The 20,497-nt window shown below is 33.9% G+C and overlaps 1 protein-coding gene across 1 annotated transcript in view; it reads left to right on the forward strand.

Moving 5' to 3' along the window:
• LOC118185065 (ras-like GTP-binding protein Rho1) overlaps positions 1-20,497 on the forward strand; it is a 724,791-nt gene that overhangs the window by 672,378 nt on the left and 31,916 nt on the right. The window contains exons 4-5 of the mRNA XM_085818447.1: positions 11,723-11,832; positions 15,717-15,851. Coding sequence (XP_085674573.1) covers positions 11,723-11,832; positions 15,717-15,851 — 245 coding nt within the window. The remainder of the gene's footprint in view (positions 1-11,722; positions 11,833-15,716; positions 15,852-20,497) is intronic.

Below are 20,497 nucleotides of genomic sequence, written 5' to 3' on the forward strand. Positions count from 1 at the left end.
AGGAATATCGTTTAGTTTTCCATTTTTATATACGATCGTGAAACTTTATTACGTAATGTGATTTCCCTCGTCATGTCAAATATTACTTCAAGAATTTTCTTGCTGAGAAATAACTTACAATATACAGATTGATAACTAACAGATTGATAACTTACTTCTTTTTTACCCATTTATTTTTTGGCACGCCTCATAAACACTGAGCCCACCAGCGGCCGAGCGGTAAAGTCGCTGAACACTGGTAGTTCGGTCCGAGGTTCGAATCCCGCGAACGGGCTGGCTGCATGGGCGTTTTCGTGGTTTTCCCCATGTGTAACGTGTATACGAGCCAGTTTCCCTTAGAAAGTCCCCCACGAAGGCATTCCTCTCATTAGGCAGATAGCCCTCGAGGCTTTGCTATAATCTCACACACACGTAATAGTTATAAGACTAATATAAAATGAAGTTAAAAATATACACGTTATTTCATGCATCAAATGAAAATCTTTCAAGGTACTGTGCTTCACAATCATTGCAAATTGTAGCTTTAAATGGTATTTTTATTGCATTTAGAAACGTTATTCGCATAGTCATTCTAAATTTTGTTGACGATGACGTTTCATTACAAAACTCTGGCATGAAACTAACATCCACTGTCTTTGGTTTTTGTTACATTGAGCTAAAATTGTGATCTTAAACACTCTTAAACTTGAACATACCCAATTCTCAGAGTGTTATCATTTGGATGAACCTTTCAAGTTTAATCAGTTTGCTTTTAATAAAATAAGCGATTTAAAAACAATAAAATCACTTTAATTTTTTTAAATTTTTATATTACTTTTTAAAATTCTAACTAATCTATAAAATTTAAATATGTCCATAATTTTCACGCATAGTTGTCAAACAGTTTCAACCTCTGCTTTTCAGACACTGCATGAAGGCAGACATTAAGTGTTTTATAAAAGTCTAACTGAGTAATATTGCTTTAAATATGTTTTGCACAATAGGCCCAAATGATAATTTTCATGAACGCAAAGAGCATTATATTAAATTCAAAAGTTTTATTTTGTTAAAATACATAACTCGGGATGAACTGTTGTGCAGATTAGATAATGTTTCAGAATATAAATCATATCTTTCTGTGTTTTGTTTATATTCCTTCTGTTCTAATTTTTATGTTAAACCTAAATTGTTTGCTTATAATAAACCAAATAATAAAAACTCACGAAAGATTTATTTAATCAAGGTTGCATCTTATCAGACTATTTTATTTTTAAAGTACTCTTATATATAAATAAAATAATCTTCGTATATGTCAGTACATACTAGTATGTCAATGTGCTTTAATATATGCCCATATGTTACTTAGCATCAATATATATCAACATTTGTGAGTATATATCAGCATGTTATAAGAGGTAATTTTTTAATATAATAATGCAGTATGTGACAGTATACATCTTTCTGAATTTTTTCTGTATGTGAGTTTTCTGAGTCGGTATGTTACTATATCAATCTGTGTCAGTATGTCTGCATATGTCAGTATATCACGTCTTTCCGAATTTTGTTTCTCTAGTTTAACATTTGAGTTAACTCTGAATTTTTTGCACATAATACATAAATAATAAGAACGGACTCATACCACAAGAATTATTTAATTGCGGTTTACAGTACATAAAATTATTGTATAATTATATGCAAAAAAAAATACCACTATATGAAAAAACATAGTGAACAGAACATTTGTAATGAAATTGGGAATACTTTTTATAAAAACACATCGAAGAATTTTACGTAAAAACATTAATCTCCTTCGACGATTTTAATTTCTGAAATTAAAGAAACAATAAACAGATAAATAATATACAGTTTAAAAGAATCTCACTAGTAAAGATTTTCCTAAATTGAAACCCTGGATTAATTTTGTTATGACGTTCTGCAGTTGGTCAGTAAGATTACTAGCACTTCAAAGAGTCTTAAAATTGAAATTTTAGATTTATTACAGAAAACTTTCTCTTCTTCATTTCTTTAGCATGTTTTCCGTTTTAACGCCATAAAAGCTTTACAAGTTCTGGTTTCAAAACTTATCAATATTTTCCGTGGATATAAACGAGTTTGCGAACGAACGTTGTGCGACATGTAAACAAATAAGTAATAAAATTGCATATAAACTCGAACACAGCATCTGAAAATTAATGGGCAAAGAAATCAGATTATGCATGTAAAAATGGGATCTATTTAAAGTAAAAATTCATATAGATTCAAAATTCATGTCTGTAGTAAAAAGTGAACGCTAACGCAGGGCCAGAAAATGCTAAAGAATTTCAATATTAAAATAAATTCACTCTTCTATACAATTTGTCACAGATATAGCTCACTTTAAAAAAACTCGTAAAACAATGTTGAATTAATACAGATATGCAAAAAAGTTTTTAAATTAAGCTTTGTTGAAATTTCTGAAGGCTTAGCCGAACTTAAAAAACTTTTAAATTGTTAATAATTCTACAACTTTGCAGATTAACTAAAGGCATAAAACGTTAACTGGAAGATACGAACTACATAATTCAATTATTTTTAAAGCAAAAAATGCGCAATTTACTAACATATAAGAATTAAAAAGTTGAGTTTACGGAGCCGAGTAACAAAGTGTATGTATATTGTATATATACTTTTGGTTCCAAAAAGGGAGTGCACAACTATATGTTATAGCAGTGCTATACATAAAATTTCAACTTGCTGAAGCTACTCGTTTTTGAGTTATGCGAGATACATACATACATACGTACGAGAAAAATCTCTTCTGAAACTATTTTAAATAAGTTTTATAATTCGTTTGGGAAAAAAGAGTCCTTTATTCTGTCCTTACGTACAGATGTCACGCAAAAACATCGTTAAATTGCATTCGATACCGGTCAAAATGGATATTTTCGCTGAAATATGAAAATGGGAAAATTTTTCGTGATTACAAAGCTTCCTTTACTTTGCACAAGGAAGTAAAAAATGAGTGCTTTAAAAATGTTTTTGCATTCATCTTCAGTTATTACAGAGTATCACGGGATGCGAAATTTTTCAGAAGAACACCAAATTTATTTGCTATACTAAAATGAAATATTTTTGGAAGCATTTTATCACTATATATTTATATTAATAATTCCAAATTGTAGCCAAAATATTATAAAATTTGCTTGAAATACCGTTTATCTAAAACTTAAAAATAGTGTCAGTGCTCAATACATTTTATACTAGATTAAATCCTGAGAAAACCTACGTCAAAATGACTAGATGGATGAAGTTATATTTTAGTCACATGAGTTTATTTTACATATATAAATATAGATGAGTATATACCTAAAATATATCTTTTCGCATTTTCAGTACTCGCCAAAGAAAACAGCTGTGCTATCAAATTTTTAAGGCACAGAAAGAAATATTTTTGATTTTCAAGGGAAGACATGAATTTATTTCTTTTTACTTGTAGAACTGAAATGATTGCATTAGTAAGACGTCTCTAGGGATCACAAAATACCAGACTGAAGAATATGATTTAGTCTGTAAATCAGAGCTTTAAATTTTTTTAGCGAAACACGCTCTGAATAAACTGAGATAATCACACGTTTAAATAGCACTTCACTTAACCTTAAATTTACATCCTGGCGAGAGAATGTGAGGGGAAGTTTGAGAAGTTGAGAACAGGAAAACCTAAAATAAATTTGTTATGCAAAATAAGTCTGCAACGTTATCTTTATACTAAACTCTACATTTTTCAGTAGAAATTTGTAAATAATCTACATGTAAATAATCGCATTTAACTGTATGTGTTCATAAAGTGAAATATATTGTACATAAAACGAACTCTGATTTCGAATCAAAACGACAACTGTATAGGTGACAGGATGGCGAAAGTATTACATCCAAGGATAATTCTCTTTTAATCAAGTTACTGACTATTTACATGACTTATATTTGATGGAATATTTACAACTTTTAATCTAATATAGTTTAAAGAACAACCATAGGTTTAAAGGCTTTTAATGCAGGGGTTATCTCAGAATCCCAGAAAACTTTGCCAGCCTCACCGGCTTAGACTCAGGTGTTAACACCCTGCAGAAGTTATCAAAAATTATTCCAAAATTCAGCTGACAGACTGTCTTGCTAGATCTTCGTTTGCGATAACCTCTAGGGACTTCTGGGTTCACGATCCTGACCTCTAACTAATCTCTAGCTTCACGACTGTACATAAACTAAATGGAGTATACATGTAATTCAGTTTGGAACTTTGCTGTACTCAAAAAGTAGACAGGGAATATTTCAGCCCCAATTAACAAGATTTGTGCGAGTTATATGGTGTAGCATTTGTTTAAATACACTATTCGATTTTTCTACTGATCCATTTTACGCAGAGTAATTTAGTGTCGAGAAACAAGGATAACGAACAAACAACTAGAGGTATAATTGCTTTTAACTCAAAATCCTACAAAATATACTAGCAACAGCGACTAAAAATTAACTTAGGTGCTAACACCCTACAGAAATTATGGCGGACGACTCTTAACTTTAGTTGTAGATCTGTCTCTTCTGCTGGCTGTTTGCTGTTTGCTCAATTACGAGAAAGCTACAGAAAAATACATGAGAATAAAAATTTCATGGTATGCGTATTGGTAATATCACCTGATTACGAATTTCAGTATTAAATGTTTCAAGCATGACATCTATCGAAATTTACAGGAATTTTCAAGCAACTAAAAACATTTGAAACTTTGTCTCAAATCGTTTTTTAGACAAAAATAGCCTCTTAAGAGCCGTACACATTGGTCTTTATCTAAGCTAACGGAGACATAGCTGATGCAGTTACAAAACCAGTTTTTCCTCACAGCGGAATGAGTTGAAAAATCTGAACTTGATATATGGAAGAGCTAGTCAACTCCGCTAGTTCAGATAAACTGTAGTTTGAATGGCCCTTTTAGAAATAAGTTCCGAGTGTTCCAACATTCCATGCCAATGTGTTATCTTTAAATCTGAAGTCTGCCGTTTGCCTCCAATGTGAGCTACTCAGTGACAGATATCTAATCTTGTACTTCTTCTTTGCCTAACTGTGTTAAAGAAATAAAGCTCAAGCTTGAAAAGTTTTAATTATGAACATTGTTTTCTAAAATTCATTTTTATCTTCTTAACAAGTATAAGTGTATTAAAAATTATATTTTCAGATTTATTTTCAATTAAACGCAGATTTCTAATTAAGCTTTTATTAGTAAAATTATAATACTAAGCAGTTTTTTTACACTTTCTTTTTTATTCTTTTTTTTTTATTTTTATTTAAAACATTGAAGTTATTCGAGATTAGAAAGACTTGATAGATTTGAGAATCTAAGAATTCGAATCCGAGAAAATTCATTAATCGTTTTACTTCTATGAAAAAATATGTCTGTTTTCTAATAGTTTATTATAAAACGTTTAAATTGTTATTTGGAATAATATCATCCATGGTGGACAATACAGCAGACATTAGAAAACGTATCGTCGGCTATATATTTCAAATCACATGAGCCATGGAAATAGAAAACGGAAGTATTCAAGACAATAATCATGCGCCTTGGCTGACATGCACTGTTGTACGTATATCACTTAGCGTATAGCAAGACTAGATTAAGATTCAGGTTTCAAAAAGTTTTTTTTATTAAATAACAACAACAGCTTTCGATTCTGAATTGCTTACTTTATAACGAAAATACATCGCACCGCTTACATGGTTTTCTAAATCGCTTACGTCTAACTCAATTGTTTATCGTTTGGAAACTAGAAATATTGTAATGTCGGGGAACGACTGATAAATTTTGAATAACTTGTATATGTGAACCTATGTAAATTTTGAAAAAAGCGATTGCTTAATTTTAAGGTATAAACTCGATTGCTATTTAGATATTCGAGTCCGTTTGAACGTAGGTGATTGGAACTTTGATAATATATACGCTATGGAGTGGAACCAGTGCTTCTGATTTTTGCCACGCAACTTGGCAGCCAATTTACTCTACAGTAAACAGACTCTCTGTTCTAATACCACAAGTCTGTTATGGATAGATTAAAGCAGAAGGATTAAATTTCTGTTAGCCATGACGCAGAAGTAAGGGGGGATGTAAATTGAGAAATGGTCACAATAAGATACTACTCAAATGCATATAAAGCGCTATGAGTGCAAAACATAGGTTTTTCTATGACTTATCATTAGACTGGACGATATGCGTACCAGATCGTTTGAACTATACTGATATTATAATCAAACAGTATCAATCTGGATCACCACGAATGTCCATTAAAGCCCTGCTGTGCGAAGTTTACGGGGATTCTCATGTAGAGCATATTGGCATTATTCTAGCACACATTGTATTTCAAAACAATCACTGTTAAAGTTCTGCTCACTTCTTCATACATGACAGGGCGTCTGGTATGTTTCAAAGAAGAGCAGCTTTATGTCTAACTACAGTAGTTCAAAGTCTCTTCATTGTCGAACCAGATTTGACCTAAGCATTGACTTTCGACATGCATTTATATGAAGAGAAGCTGGGACTTAATATTAGGGATATCTATGGTGGTAGAACTGCCATCGTCTGTTTATGTAGAATTCTCGTAACCACTGTATGTGTTTAACAAAGATTCACATAATTCTCACGAATACATAGAGTGAATCATTGAGCCCTATAGAACTTGACAACATTGACAACTTGAGCCAGTGACTATAGTAAATTTTCTTTAACTTCGAATAATATTAACTATATTTTTATTTACTCGCACAGTTAGATTAGTTTGCTGACGATACGAAACCATCTTTAAATGCCGTATATCAAGCCCTGCACATAAGTTTTAAAAAATTTGACTCACAAATTCCTTCATATTACTCAGTTTATTTTTAGTGAAGCCCGCATATTTTAATATATATTATTTAAAAAGGAATCACAAACAAATTTTGCAGAGGATCTTTAGAGGAGAACTATCTCTACCCATTTCGAAATGTTATATACCGTATTTACGGCAACATCGTTGTGTAGTTGAAGTTTTGATGTTGCCAAAACAATAAAATCCTTAAGGAGAAAACGTGAAGGTACTCTGAAATATTTGTCACGAGACAAGGGTTCTAGTAGGTATAACCTGTAAAGAATCGCTCAGAGGATTTAACCTTATCTCTTACTTAGAAGTCATCTCACTTCAATAAAACCGGTATCCTGAAAATCTTATAGAATCCTAATTGCGTTGTGTTTAAAAAAAAAAAAAAAAAGAACAATCACTATGATTGCAAGAGGTATGGAAGCAAAACTGTAGATGATTACATTATTAAATCACATTATTTCGGAATAGGAGTCATGAAAAATGAGCAATGCCCTCGCCGGGACTTGAACCACGAACCTCTCAACAATGTAACCTCTCGAATACGCACAAAATGTGCTGACCATTACACCACGATTGGATTGAATTGGATTATTTAATTATGGCAAAGCAAACGAGGGCTATCTGCGTAAAGGGAGGGATGCCTTCGTGGAGGACTTTCTAAGGGAACTGGCTCGTATATACGTTATGCATGGGGAAAACCACTAAAACGCCCATGCAGCCAGCCCGTTCGCGGGATTCGAACCTCGGACCGAACTACCAGTGTTCAGCGTCTTTACCGCTCAGCCGCTGGTGAGCCATTACACCACGAAGGCATGCTAAGAAGGCGGAAGAAATACCTTATATACTCCCCCTTTTAAAGGGCGACTGGGAATTAGGGGACCCAATCGCCAAATCCTGGTGGCAGAGAGTCATAATCCACTACTTTTTTTTTTTTTTTTTTTTTTAATTCGGGGGCCACTGTACATACATCAGGCTATTTCGAAGCAGGAGTCATGAAAATGAGCAATGCCTTTGCCGGGACTCGAACCACGGAACTCTCGAATACGCGCCGAGTTTACTGACTATTATACCATGAAAGCATGCTAAGAAGGCGGGGAAAATCACCTTTATATAATTAAAAAATGACATGAGTTCTTAATTTTAAAACTACGTTAAGAGTTAACTATTCACTAAATCTGCTTTCATACGACTAACAACACTTTTCCTTTCTTATTTCCTCAAAAAACAAATAAAAATGTTGCACGGATTAAGTTAATCTCAAACCAAAAAAATAAAGTCCTTTCTTGACTTATGACATTTCGCATTTACTGTGATGCAAGCACCGAATCAGAAATTAATCCTGGCTTTATTTTAAGAACTTTTTCTTAAAACTTTAAGTAAGTGATTTCCTTCAAATTTTTAAATTATTCAATATATTTCTCTTTCAATTAAGCTAGTAATCTATTACCGAGTTATCTGCTTAGACCTGTTTTAAAACAACCAACATTTGAACTAAGTATGCTTAAACTTCTGAACTTACAAGGAGTTCATAAGTACATTATTTGAGGAAAATCCAATATTATGACATATGTGTATAGTCCTTGGGTTCGAGAGACCGCTGCCAATCCACTTCCACTAGGCATCCAGTAGAAATCAGGAAACTTACTTCTGAAGATAAACAGAGGAAAACTTAAATCCAAGTTCTGATATCACAAAATGAAAAAATCTGATGTGTGCACCACATGACTTCCTTGTACGGAATATTAAATTATACGCATTTTGTCTTATTAAATTATACGCATTTTGTCTTATTAAATTATACGCATTTTGTCTTATTAAATTATACGCATTTCATTTAAACTTATTCGAGTGAATTAAATCTACTTCGTCGATAGCGCATAAAGCATACTAGGATAAATGCACTCTTTAAAATTTACTATATTTGTTTACCATGGCGACACTCTGGCCTTAGGTTCACTTAACCGCGTTACATTTCATTCATTTTTTTATCTCAGAATGCAAAAACATTATATCATCTTAGAAATTATCTAATCGTTACCACGTGTCTTAAACGTTACACTATCTTAAACACTTATTTCCTCGAATAAATTCCAGAATGGATTAAGCATGATTTAATTGGCAATAATAAAAGAAGGCGTTATCTTTGTTGTTGCGAAGCTTACTTTCACTAGATTGGCAACAAATCTACTATTCTGCTGTGTTTCAAATGTAAACAAGCAATGGCCCGCATGGCAAAAAATTTTAGGCTTAGCGGCACTTAAACAACTTTTAAATTTGTTGATAATTCTAAAAATACTGCATACAGATTTACTCATAAAAACCTTAACCGGAAGATAAGAACAACATAATTTAATCATTATTTTAAAGCAAAAAATGCGCAATTTACAAACATATACGAATAAAGAATCTGAGATCAATGAGCCGAATAGTAGAGCGGATTTATATATATACACATATTATATACTTTTGGTGCGGCCGATAGCAACCAAAATACGAGGTGCACATCTACATGTTTATAGCAGTCTTATATACAGAATTTCAGCGTTCTGAGGCTACTAGTTTTTGAGTTATGCGAGATACTTACGTACACACAGACGCCACGAAAAATTCTCTTTCGAATTCATTTTAAATTAGTTTTACAATTTTTTTTGGGGGAAAAGAGTACTTTATTCTGTCCTTGCGTGCAGATGTCACGCAAAAACATCGTTAAATTGCATTCCATAGCGGTGAAAATGGTTATTTGCGTTGAAATATGATGCCTGAAATTTTTCGCGATTACAATATTTCCGTTTTACTTCGTACAAGAAAGTAATAAGCCGACGAACGGGACAGGAACAACGAACACGAGGATCTCGGAAGATAAGAGCCGGAGGAGCCTTGAAGGCTATCTCAGGAATCGCTGAATTCTGCGCCGGTATCCATGAGTAATTCCTTTCTTCCCGGAGCAAATGAGGCTAAATAAAGATCAGAAAAATCGGAGCCCGCACCACTGCATTTGATTTGGTAGCAAAATTGGAGGAGAAGATCGGCCGCAATGCTTCATGTTTAATACTGGCAGGAACTAGACTACAACCTCATGATGAGCATTACGTAACCTATATGGGCGTTTCTTCACGAAAAACCACACCGGGAGCAGCACTTGAAATTAACTTTAGTTAAGTCTAACAGAGTCTGCAAAAGCTGCAAGTCATAAGGAGCAGGTACATCTAAATAAAATGTCGAGGAGGAAACTAAGTGATAAAGTCCATAATTACCGAAACTGCCGAGTAGTAGTTGCCAAATGATAAACAATGTAATTAAGAGGCAAGAGAGTTCTTAAAGAGCTTCATTCCGTTTTTAATCCGTACCGACACAACATTCCTACAAAAATCGGGGAGAATCACCCCGCTTTAACGCCAGGAATAAAACAGTACAAAAATTTTCACTATTTCCCTCAGTAATTCAAACCAAATTCACACGTCATGCCTCCTCCGCCACTTTCACCCTGAAAAAGCATCAGCCCCTTTTTCCCGCGCAATTCACCCCACCACAAGACAGGAATCCGGAGTCATGTTGAGCAAGGACGCTACAAAAGAATGACGCTAGGATGCGTCTGCTTTCTCTCGTTTACAGCATCAAAATCTTTTTACACAAAGCTCTCTCCTCGTTTTGTTAAAACCTGGAAAGAAAATAATTAGTCCTTTATGTCTGGAAACCACACCAAGGGGTTTTCCGCTGCACCTTTCTTCCATAGGTCTACTGTCCATTCTGTCGCTGACAAACAGATAGTTCTCATTAAGCACCTGGAAGTCCGAGGTGTGCATATATCTGAACGTCACAACTGCTACCCTCCCTGGGGATGGGGGGTTTCAGAACTCCAGTTCCTCGTAATTTACCGCAGCAAGTCTTAATAATAAAACTAACTAATAATTATTATCACTAATACATTTTTTCACCACGCTGGGCTGTAACGTCCATTAGTAATGTGTTAAGTTTACGGTAATCAATGGCAAATCGCTATGCTTTATGATCGGAAGGTGAAAGGTTACTTTTTCTACGGCACAGCACTAATGATTCCCATAGGGAACGCTTGTGGGGATTATAATTTTTCTTTAGCATTTTCTGAATGTGCCGTTTAGGGTTTCTTTCTTTACTTTGTCATATTTATAGGTTTTCATTTTTACAGGGGCAGTACTTCCCGTGTCACGTTGTCCTGTACGGCATAGTGGTTAGAGGAGACTGAATGCTAGCCGAAAACGAATTATATTTATTCGATTATCGTGAAAACATTGGCTGTGTGTATATTTCGACTTTCCTCCTTTTTAGAGTGCAATGTCGGTCTACTCCCAGTGGTAAGCCTTAGGCAATAGTCTTGGGGAGAAATTGCCTAGGATCGATGAATTCGGCATTCCCAGCCGCTTACGAAAAAAAAAGTTTCGTTTATTACAGAAACTTCTCTTCCCTTCCTCAAATATCTGCAGTAAGATCATAAACAGGTTACTCATTGGAAGTCTGCCTTTGGAGGGTACATCCGTAAATTTAAGCTTCATGTATTTTTGGTAAAATGTATGTGAAGTACATGACCAAAATGAACTAAATCTTGAAACCTTGTGCGGCGTTTTTAAATTTAATTCGGGTCTACCAGCAAATATTTAGGGGTTATTTAACCATGTAATCTTTTTGAATTATTCTGTCCTTGTGTCTACTTATCCATTTGCTTTTAAATGTAGTTTTATTATTCTCTGTGAGAAACTCATAAAGCAATATATCAAGTAGGGTGGATTTAATTAAATCGCTGAACAGTTAGCAAGATTATTTATCTAAATAACAAAGTGCATGTTTTTTTCAACATTTTCATCAAATTATATATTTTGTCTTCTCATTTTAGGTACTTCTGCGTACGACACAGTTAGACCACTTGCTTACAAAGATGCCAGCGTCTTCCTCCTTTGCTTTACAATTGGTGGCCCCGACACATTGGATAACACAATAAATAAGGTCTGTATGAATCACTGAAACCAACAGTTTTTTTAGTCCAAAGGGATTTGAATCCCGAAGGACTATTAGTTTCGTTTTGGCATTTTGCGTCGGACTCATAAATGTCGGTTCACTTTTCAAACTGTTGCCACAAAATGTTAGAGTCCTGCATTATATTTGAAGAAATTAAATAATGAAAAATCTGCATAAATGTATGTATATTTCTCGTATTGTGATAAAACAACGGTACATAGAGTCATCGAATTTTGAATAACGTAATCCTCCAACGAATATGAGCATGTGGAAGACCAAATTTGAAATTTGAAATTTGTTTTATGATCGATTTCCTATTTTTTAAAACTTTGACGAATTTTTGATTAACAAACTCAAGGATTTCAAAGCGAGCAATGGCAACGTTGTGCAGAAAAAAAATTTTTATCTCCAGCGCGTGAGTCTCTGTATCGGAAATTCTAAAGATATGCTCGTTTTAAAACTATTTTGCGATATTGCTGTTGCACTGGATCTTATGGTTTAAGTGTGAGGAACATGATATTTAATAAAGAAAGGTAACACACAAAATGTTAAAAAACGCCCCTTTGGACGTAATTTAAAATCTGAAACATTTCAGATTTTTTTTTTTTTTTAATTTTATTATGAAATAATAAATGCAATGGCCTTGGACAGTGCGGTTAGCAGACGCTGGCTGCTTGCCCGGAACAAGAATGTAGATAAGTCTCCATATGAAGATTGTTTATATGTATGCGTTTGTTCTTCTTTTCCTTTGCAAAGATATAGCATTGGTCTATCTCATATCGTGTATTCTGAGCACGTTTTGGGCTATGAAATGTATAAAAGACCAATTGATTAGGCCTCTCCTAATGAATGCCTTGCATCAAGTATACGCCAGTCAGATAGTAATAAAAAAGGTTAATAAAAGCATAATAGATTTAGTCTGATCATAATAGATTAATGGACTCTTACATCTAAGGATAAATTGCTCTTTTAATTTATTAAGCGCTCTTTACATCTAAGGATAAATCGCAGTATGTTTATCATTTCTTCTATTTCGAAGGATGTCAGAAATCTATAGCCTGGGTAGTACTTTTACTCGGCATAAAACCAAATTGATTTTTATTTAAAAGATTATTGGATAATAAATACCCTTCTCAGGAAGTACATTAAAGCCTCCACTTGAGCTTAAACTGAAAAATATGAGAAATAAAAACTAACTAATGACTAATTAAAGAAATTTAGCCGAAGCTAACACAGTTCTAAAACTAGTTGGGCCGTAATATTAAATTAGCTAGCGAAGCTATCAAGGCAACGTAATACGGCCGAGAGTAGTAACAGCTTAGAGAGATGTAGCCAAAAGGCAAGAACGGGCGCTATTCAGGAAATCTAGCTCTCTCTGTCGAAGTCAGAACTTCGACTTAAATACTCTCTACTACTCATTTGCATTAACACGATTCTAAAAACTCATTCTGGTAAGGAATTGTAAGTAAAAAGCTAAAAGAGACAAGGAAAGAGTTTTAGCTTAAATAACTGGTCTAAAATTAAGATACACCTTACAATCTTAATTTATTTTCCCTCCATGAAGGCAATACAAGTGTAAATAAGAGATTACGGCTATCTGTGGTCAAAATATACTCGTCCTTGCCCTTCTTCAAGTACGCAGATTTTCCGGCTAAAGTTCTCTTACTTCCGGTTCTAACAATCTCTCTTTTTTTCTCATTAGCGACATTTAGTCGCAGCTCTCATTTTCATATTTTTTAATTGCGTTATAATTGTTTTCAAACATAAAAGCAGTGTTGTTACTAGTGCTTCTAAGCTTAAGGGAAAGTGGCATTTCCAATAATGTGCAAAGAAAACCTTTGTAAAGTAAATTTTATACTGTTGTATTAAAAATATAATGTATGACGTGATATAGTGTCAGTATATTTTATTATTATTATATAGTAATTTCCTAGGTGTCAGATTTATCAATGAAACTTCGCCGGAATGAATACGTTTTCTATGGATTTCTTATTCTACACAGCGTTTGCTGTTATCAGTCGTTTCACACATCCGTGTTATGCTCTGAAACGAATTATTCGCGGACATAGGGGTACTTCTGTAATCTAATTTTCTAAATTTAAGGCAGCTATAGCATTTAAATAAGAAATTATGATTTATCTCTGCTTTAAATTATTAACGAAGGGTCTTTTAATATAGAAACCTGAATGGCTAGAGCTCAGAGCAGCATCGAACTGTGTAGGCGAAATGCTGTCAGCCTACATGTCTGTGAGGAAGACTGAGTCAGTGAGAAATTTTCTCTCCTCATGTAGATGGGCCTCTACAGACAAAAACATCGTTTCGCGATGACATCTTTAAAATTCAAATTGGAAGTTACGGGAAGCTGAAAACAGAGAAAATGATAATTGAGAACATATAAAGATATCAGTGCTTTACCGTGGAGTATATAGGTGTTACTATTCCACAGCAGCTTTTTATGAACATGACGCATTTTCAGGGGCAGTATTTCTTTAGCGTTGGAGCTTGAGAAGATTTGCCAGAACGAGCAAGTTATATATGTGTACCCCTTGCATTTTCGATGATACAGTGTTGTGGTCAGTTTTCTAATGATTACTTGACTAAAATATAGATTACAGCAGTTATTTGCAACAACGAAGTTAATGTCTTAGTTATTTTATGTGTGCAAAAACGAAAAAAAGCTGTTGAGCGGCGTACTGGGATGTCTTGCCGGATGGGGTATTCTTTCAGTAGTGAATGATATTTCTTCTGTATTCTTTCCTTTTTACAAGGAAGGTTATACATCTAAGTTATCTGCGATGTTGAAAAATACAGAAGTCCTTTGCTATTTGACATTTCAACTGATAATACGAAATATCTCATAATTCCCCTCAGGTGCAATTATCCGTCAATGAAATGCATCTGAATAAAATATAGGTAGGAACTGGCCTGAAAGAATTTAACTTATTTCTGGAAGTAGGTATTGATATTATAGTTTGGTAAGAGAAGAAATACTGTATTTCCAGCCGTACAAGAGCTTGTCATTTCAGAAAATAAAAGAAAGAGTAAGATAAGAACCTCCCGAGGCCCTGTGCTTAATGGACTGCCAAACATGCAATAAGTACTTAACCTTTTTACTTGTTCTAACATTACATAAAAGACCTTTGTATTTTTGTACTAAGAGGAGATTCTGTCTATCCGTAGCACAAAAATACCTTCTTCGGGCACTTACTTCAGGTAGTAATCAGTGCAGTATTACTTGGGTAAGCAATATAATAATCAGTTAGTTTTTCCATTGGCTAAGCGCCAATAGCAAATTTACTTGAAAGAACAATAATTCAATAAAGCTATGAATTGCGTTTTTAGAATGATGATCTAATTCATGTCATGTGCTATACCATATTGTTAAATATATTATATGTAACATCAATGGGAATGCAGTATTACGGAGGGCTTGACTTAGGTGAATAAAAAAGAATAGTAAAGTAGTGCATGTTTTTAGATGGTTAAAGGTTTCTCGAATTCCTGTCGCAGCTGGACTAAATTCGAAGTAAAGATACAGATTGTGGCCTATGTGTTTAAAAAATATTAGTTCTCAGCAAAATTTGATAAGCAAAAGTATTTTATTAATGCGAGCAATTTATTTTTGACATTATATTCCTGCCTATATTTAAAAAAATGCTAATATTATTTCCATTTCAAAATTAAGAATTTTATGCAGATTAATAAACCTTCCAGATAATTCAGATAAATAATCAAACCTGATTATTATTCTTACAGTGACGAAATCTTGAAAATTAATCAAGAAAAAAATAATTTGCTTAGTTTTACTTTTTTATTTGAATTCAAGTATTATATAAAAGACTTAAATTCTAGTTACTACCTGTATTTTACAGTGGTATCCCGAAATCCGTCAACATAGTCAGAACATACCCATCATTCTTTGCGGCTGCCAAAGTGACCTTCGAAACGACGCGGAAACCATGTGCGCCTTGGCTAAGCTGAAGAAAGTGCCTGTCACGTCAGAACAGGTATAGTTTTGTTGTGTCGTGAATTTTCATTTCTGTTCTTGTTATTTAAGTATTTTTATTTGTATTTGATTTAAATTTGAAATTTTAAAAAGCGTAGTGGAATATATATTAGTAGGTGTTAAAATATAGTTATATTTTCAACGGTTCGATTTTCTGACCAAAATAGGGAGCATTTTTTGGAAAGAAATGGCATCTGTGAGAATAGCTTTCACGATAACAGAAGAACAGAAGGCAGTATAGTAGTGTTGTTTCGCATGTCTTGCTGGCGTCATGCTGTACTTTTTCTTTTATGAATACTGCAAGAGGTTGAATACACCAGTTTCTTCCGGACGAGAGCATTCTGTCGTTTCATTCTTAGGGGCGCAATTTGATTCTTATCTCTAGTTTTTCCGCTTGTTAGTTGGAGGGGTCGAATTTTAGTTTCTGATGGTTTAGTTTCTGGATGCAGCTGGTCAACCGTTTCTTTGTAGAACGTCTCTATTCTGATTCGTTTGATAGGGTGAAGTTTTCAGCTAAATAAAAAGAGAAATTCTCCGGTTGGTTAAACTTAATTTTATGCGGAAATTTTGGGCTTATAAATTCTAGTGGGTGGAGAAACCGAGTTTTCTTCGGAAATTGTAAGGGTGTTGAAGTGAGACGGAATCGAGTTTTAGAGTGGTGAAGTTTCTTTAAAAAGGTTCGTGGGACGTTTACCAGGCTGCAGGGTTTATTCTGTTGCGAGTTGCGAGAGCGGTTTGGGGCCACGTTTCTCTTAGCCTTTGCTTAATGAGAATTTTTCGTTTGCGCGATGACAAGAGCTCTACACAAAAACATAGCTTCGCCTCTTCTTTTCATTATCTTTTCCCGAGAGTGATAGGCATTCTCGAAGTATTCCAGATGCAAGTGTTCTTCCTGAGTATCCAGCTCTTCCTGACCCGGATGAATTCCAGAATTTTTTTTTTCAAAGCGGATCCTGACTTATTGAAGCGTTCCTGATAGAAGGGTTGGTTCATGGTGGCTGCGGCGGTTCCTAATGTAAATAAATGTTTACTAAATGTGAATGGGGATAGATTAAGTATCCGGCTGTAATACGTGTGGGTTTAGTTGGCGCTTCCTCGTAGGTCAACAGAAATACGCAAGACGAGCGTCGGACTACTATCTACTTATCCACAGGAAATGTTGACAATCTCAAGCAACAGAAGTTAGATGAATGATTTTCACACCTTTCCGGCAGTTAGGTGTAAAAAAAAGGTCTTCAGCTCTTTCCAACAATTGGTGTACAGAATGGACTTCAACGTTCAACGCGCGAGTGATAGTTTACCTGTTTTTTTTTTTTTTTTTTTTTTTTTTTTTTTTTACGTTGTTGTCTCAAGGAAATAGACTTCCTCTTTGAGTACGAATTTGGGCACTCCCGGAATGTTTCGGAAAAATCTGTGAGTGATGATTTTTTTCTGTCTTTCTATTTAAACTGGACTAGTAATTATAAATTATATTAAAATCAGGAATTAAGTAATGATGAGTTATATTAATATACTTGTAAACAAAGTGAAAAAAATAATTAAATGATGGTAATTTATTAGAAGATTTAAGTAACGTCAAGTTATTTTAATGTATCTGTAAAAACGAATGATTAGAGAATCTGTTCAACCATTTAAGTTGTGAGTTATGGAATGTTTTAAAAAATATAGTATGCTCACTGTTAATATGAGTGTAATTTTTGGATTGACATATGTGTTATTTTACCTCTTAAAGTTAATTTTGTAGAATACTGATTAGTTATTCTAGCTATCTGTATTTACTTGAGAATTAATAAATGTGTTTGATTTATTATATGTTTAGTTTGCTATTTTGTGTTACTTTACTTGGGTCTGTTAAGCCACTCCATTTGTTTGAGCCGGCAGGCTTTTAAGAAACTTCGAGTTTTAACTCGGAGTATTGTTGATATTTTTAAGTCAATGGGTTTCACAACGCACTTTAAATTGTAATGCTTTTTTTAGGTCCCAGGATTGTATTTAAATTGATTGAATTTTCTTTAGAGGAACTGATTTGATTGTTTATGAATATTTCTTCTCTGGTGTTTGTGAGGTTTTTGAATGAATGAAGTGATCTTAGTTGCTCTTAAATTAATTTAGTAAATGATTGAAATTGTAGTGTAAGTGAACTGAAGTATAATTTAGTTGATAATGACGTTTTCGATATATTATGGTTAACAATTATCTAAATGAATGGGATTTCACCAGTGGAATATTATGATTACGATTTTAAGTATTCGATGAAAAATTAAAACAAAAACATTCGCTTAACTGTTTCTATGAACTGTTCTGTTTACAAACGTATACAAGTAAAATAGAATTTCCTAAATATGTTTTTGTTAGATTATAGCAAAACACTCTTAGCACATTCTACCTAATAGCATAATGAGAAGGATGACTTTTGTTGGACTTTCTGATGAGAAATAATTCGAATTCACGTTTACACATGGAGGGAAGCTACGAAAACACCCTCTTAGCCGTCTGGCTACAAGAATTTCAGCACGTGAGTCGAAATTCTAGCTATCTATTCCCTGGAACATTAGTGGAAATTTTGTTCAGCGTTGGGCAGATAAAGTATTGAATCTGTATCATTTGCTTCATTTGCACTTTGGTACAACAAATAAACGTTCATGCAGTTTACGAACTACATGACAGAAAATAATGTTTTGAATATTGTTACTTACATACGGGTTTTTAATGGACTGAATGCACATATAACGGATGACAGCTTGGTAAAATTTATTTTCTTACAAGAAACAAGTCTGGAAAGCCAAGCGTCAGTGATAAGACACAGTACTAACCCAAATGAAACAGTTCTACAGTTCTGGAAACTTTCACAGAAGTACACGTACAGCTCTTTTCAGCATGGCATCGGCAGAATTAGTAGTTACTACTTCAGATTACTAAGACTGTTTAACACAACGTATAACGCAAAGCGCATCTAAAATCAAAGCGCTCACGGAGAATTCTCAGTACTCTGAGATCAACTCTGCACTAAATTGAGAACAGTTCGTTCCATTGTTCATTTATGCCGCGAATATCGTGTTACCAACGTGACCTTTTCTGGCTCACTGAATTTGGGTTTCTATGGATGCTTGGTGATGGAGATATGTCATGTGAGCCCAAATCGGGTAAACTGCGAACGGATGCTCTCTCTTTTCTTATATAGATTTCGCCAGGTCACCGAGAAGTTTCCAGTATCTTTTTCTCGAAATTGCTTGAAGGCATATACGGCTTTTTGAATCTGCTCATGAAGATCCGTAATTAAACAGCATGTATAAGCTAAATTTGTATAATGAAATATTTTAGTCTCTATAAACTTGAATTCATTATAATACATTTACATCATTAAAGAGAGTGAAGAAGCAAAATTAAATTGCAAGCTAATAAATATAATAAAAAAAGATATCTTGCTTGAATAATGCCGGCCGTGCTACTCAGGGTTTAAACCAATACAAATACAACATAAAAATTAAGAACAGTAAAATGTATAAATGACAGAGAAAAAGATTATTTTCACTAGCCTGCAGTGAGCTTCAGATTAGGAAGTAGAAAAGTAATATTAAAAGAGACCAAATGAAACCACTTAGTTGGTTATTCTAATATGGCAAATCGCACAAAAACTGTCTGTCTGAGGGAAGGGCAGCCATTGTGGAGCTGACACCTGTGGTTGGTTGGTGGATTATGTCAGAGCAAGCAATTGGTATCTGCATAAGGTAGTGGAGAACTTTCTAAAAGAAACTTGTTCGTTATGGCTGTTTAAGGAGAACTGACTCCTATACATGTGGACAAAACCACGAAACTTAGCCATGCAGCCAATCCGTTTGTCCGGAATTGAACCTGGATCAAACTTCCAGAATTCAGCGGCGCTGAAAACTCGGAAATTTGTAGGGCAGATGAAATTAAGAATATAAATAACTCTCAGTTACAGTTAGAAAGCTCTACTTATATCTATTCTAACTTCTTCTCGACAACTAATTTACGTATTCTTTTGAAATGTTTCGAATTCTTTTATTTTAAATAATTTTATAAATTATTTAAAATAAAAGAATTAAATTTATGCATTCGAGGGAGTACAGGGTGTAAAAATTAAAAATAACTGGATGATAAATTTGGAACTTTTGTAATATATGTTGTCCATAATTTATTGACCTCGCGAACGGGCTGGCTGCATGGCGTTTTCGTGGTTTTCCCCATGTGTAACGTGTATACGAGCCAGTTTTACTTAGAAAGTCCTCAACGAAGGCATCCCTTAGGCAGGTAGCCCTAGTGTGCTTTGCCGTAATTAAATAAACCAAACCAAACCAAACCATAATTTATTGAATGGATAATTTTAAATAATACAGAATAAGAGATAGGGGAAAATATTGTCTGAATTTTATTTAACACTTAAAAGGATTTTATATTAATGCATTTCAACTTCAGCACCATTAGTTGTTCGGAGAATATTATGTTCTCGATTTCTCTCCAGACGTCATTAAGCACTTGCGAAGTTAGAGTAGCGGTTTCTATGGTGATTCCACTTTTTGAATTCTTCGATGCTGTGACGAATGACTCTATCAATAGGTTTTATTTATTGAAAAATCTACGATTTACAAGAATTATTATATTATATATTTTCAGTTTCAACCGTTC

This window comes from Stegodyphus dumicola, chromosome 6 (assembly GCF_044657685.1).
Source record: "Stegodyphus dumicola isolate Sdum_Otavi_A_Nest chromosome 6, ASM4465768v1".
NCBI lineage: Eukaryota > Metazoa > Arthropoda > Arachnida > Araneae > Eresidae > Stegodyphus > Stegodyphus dumicola.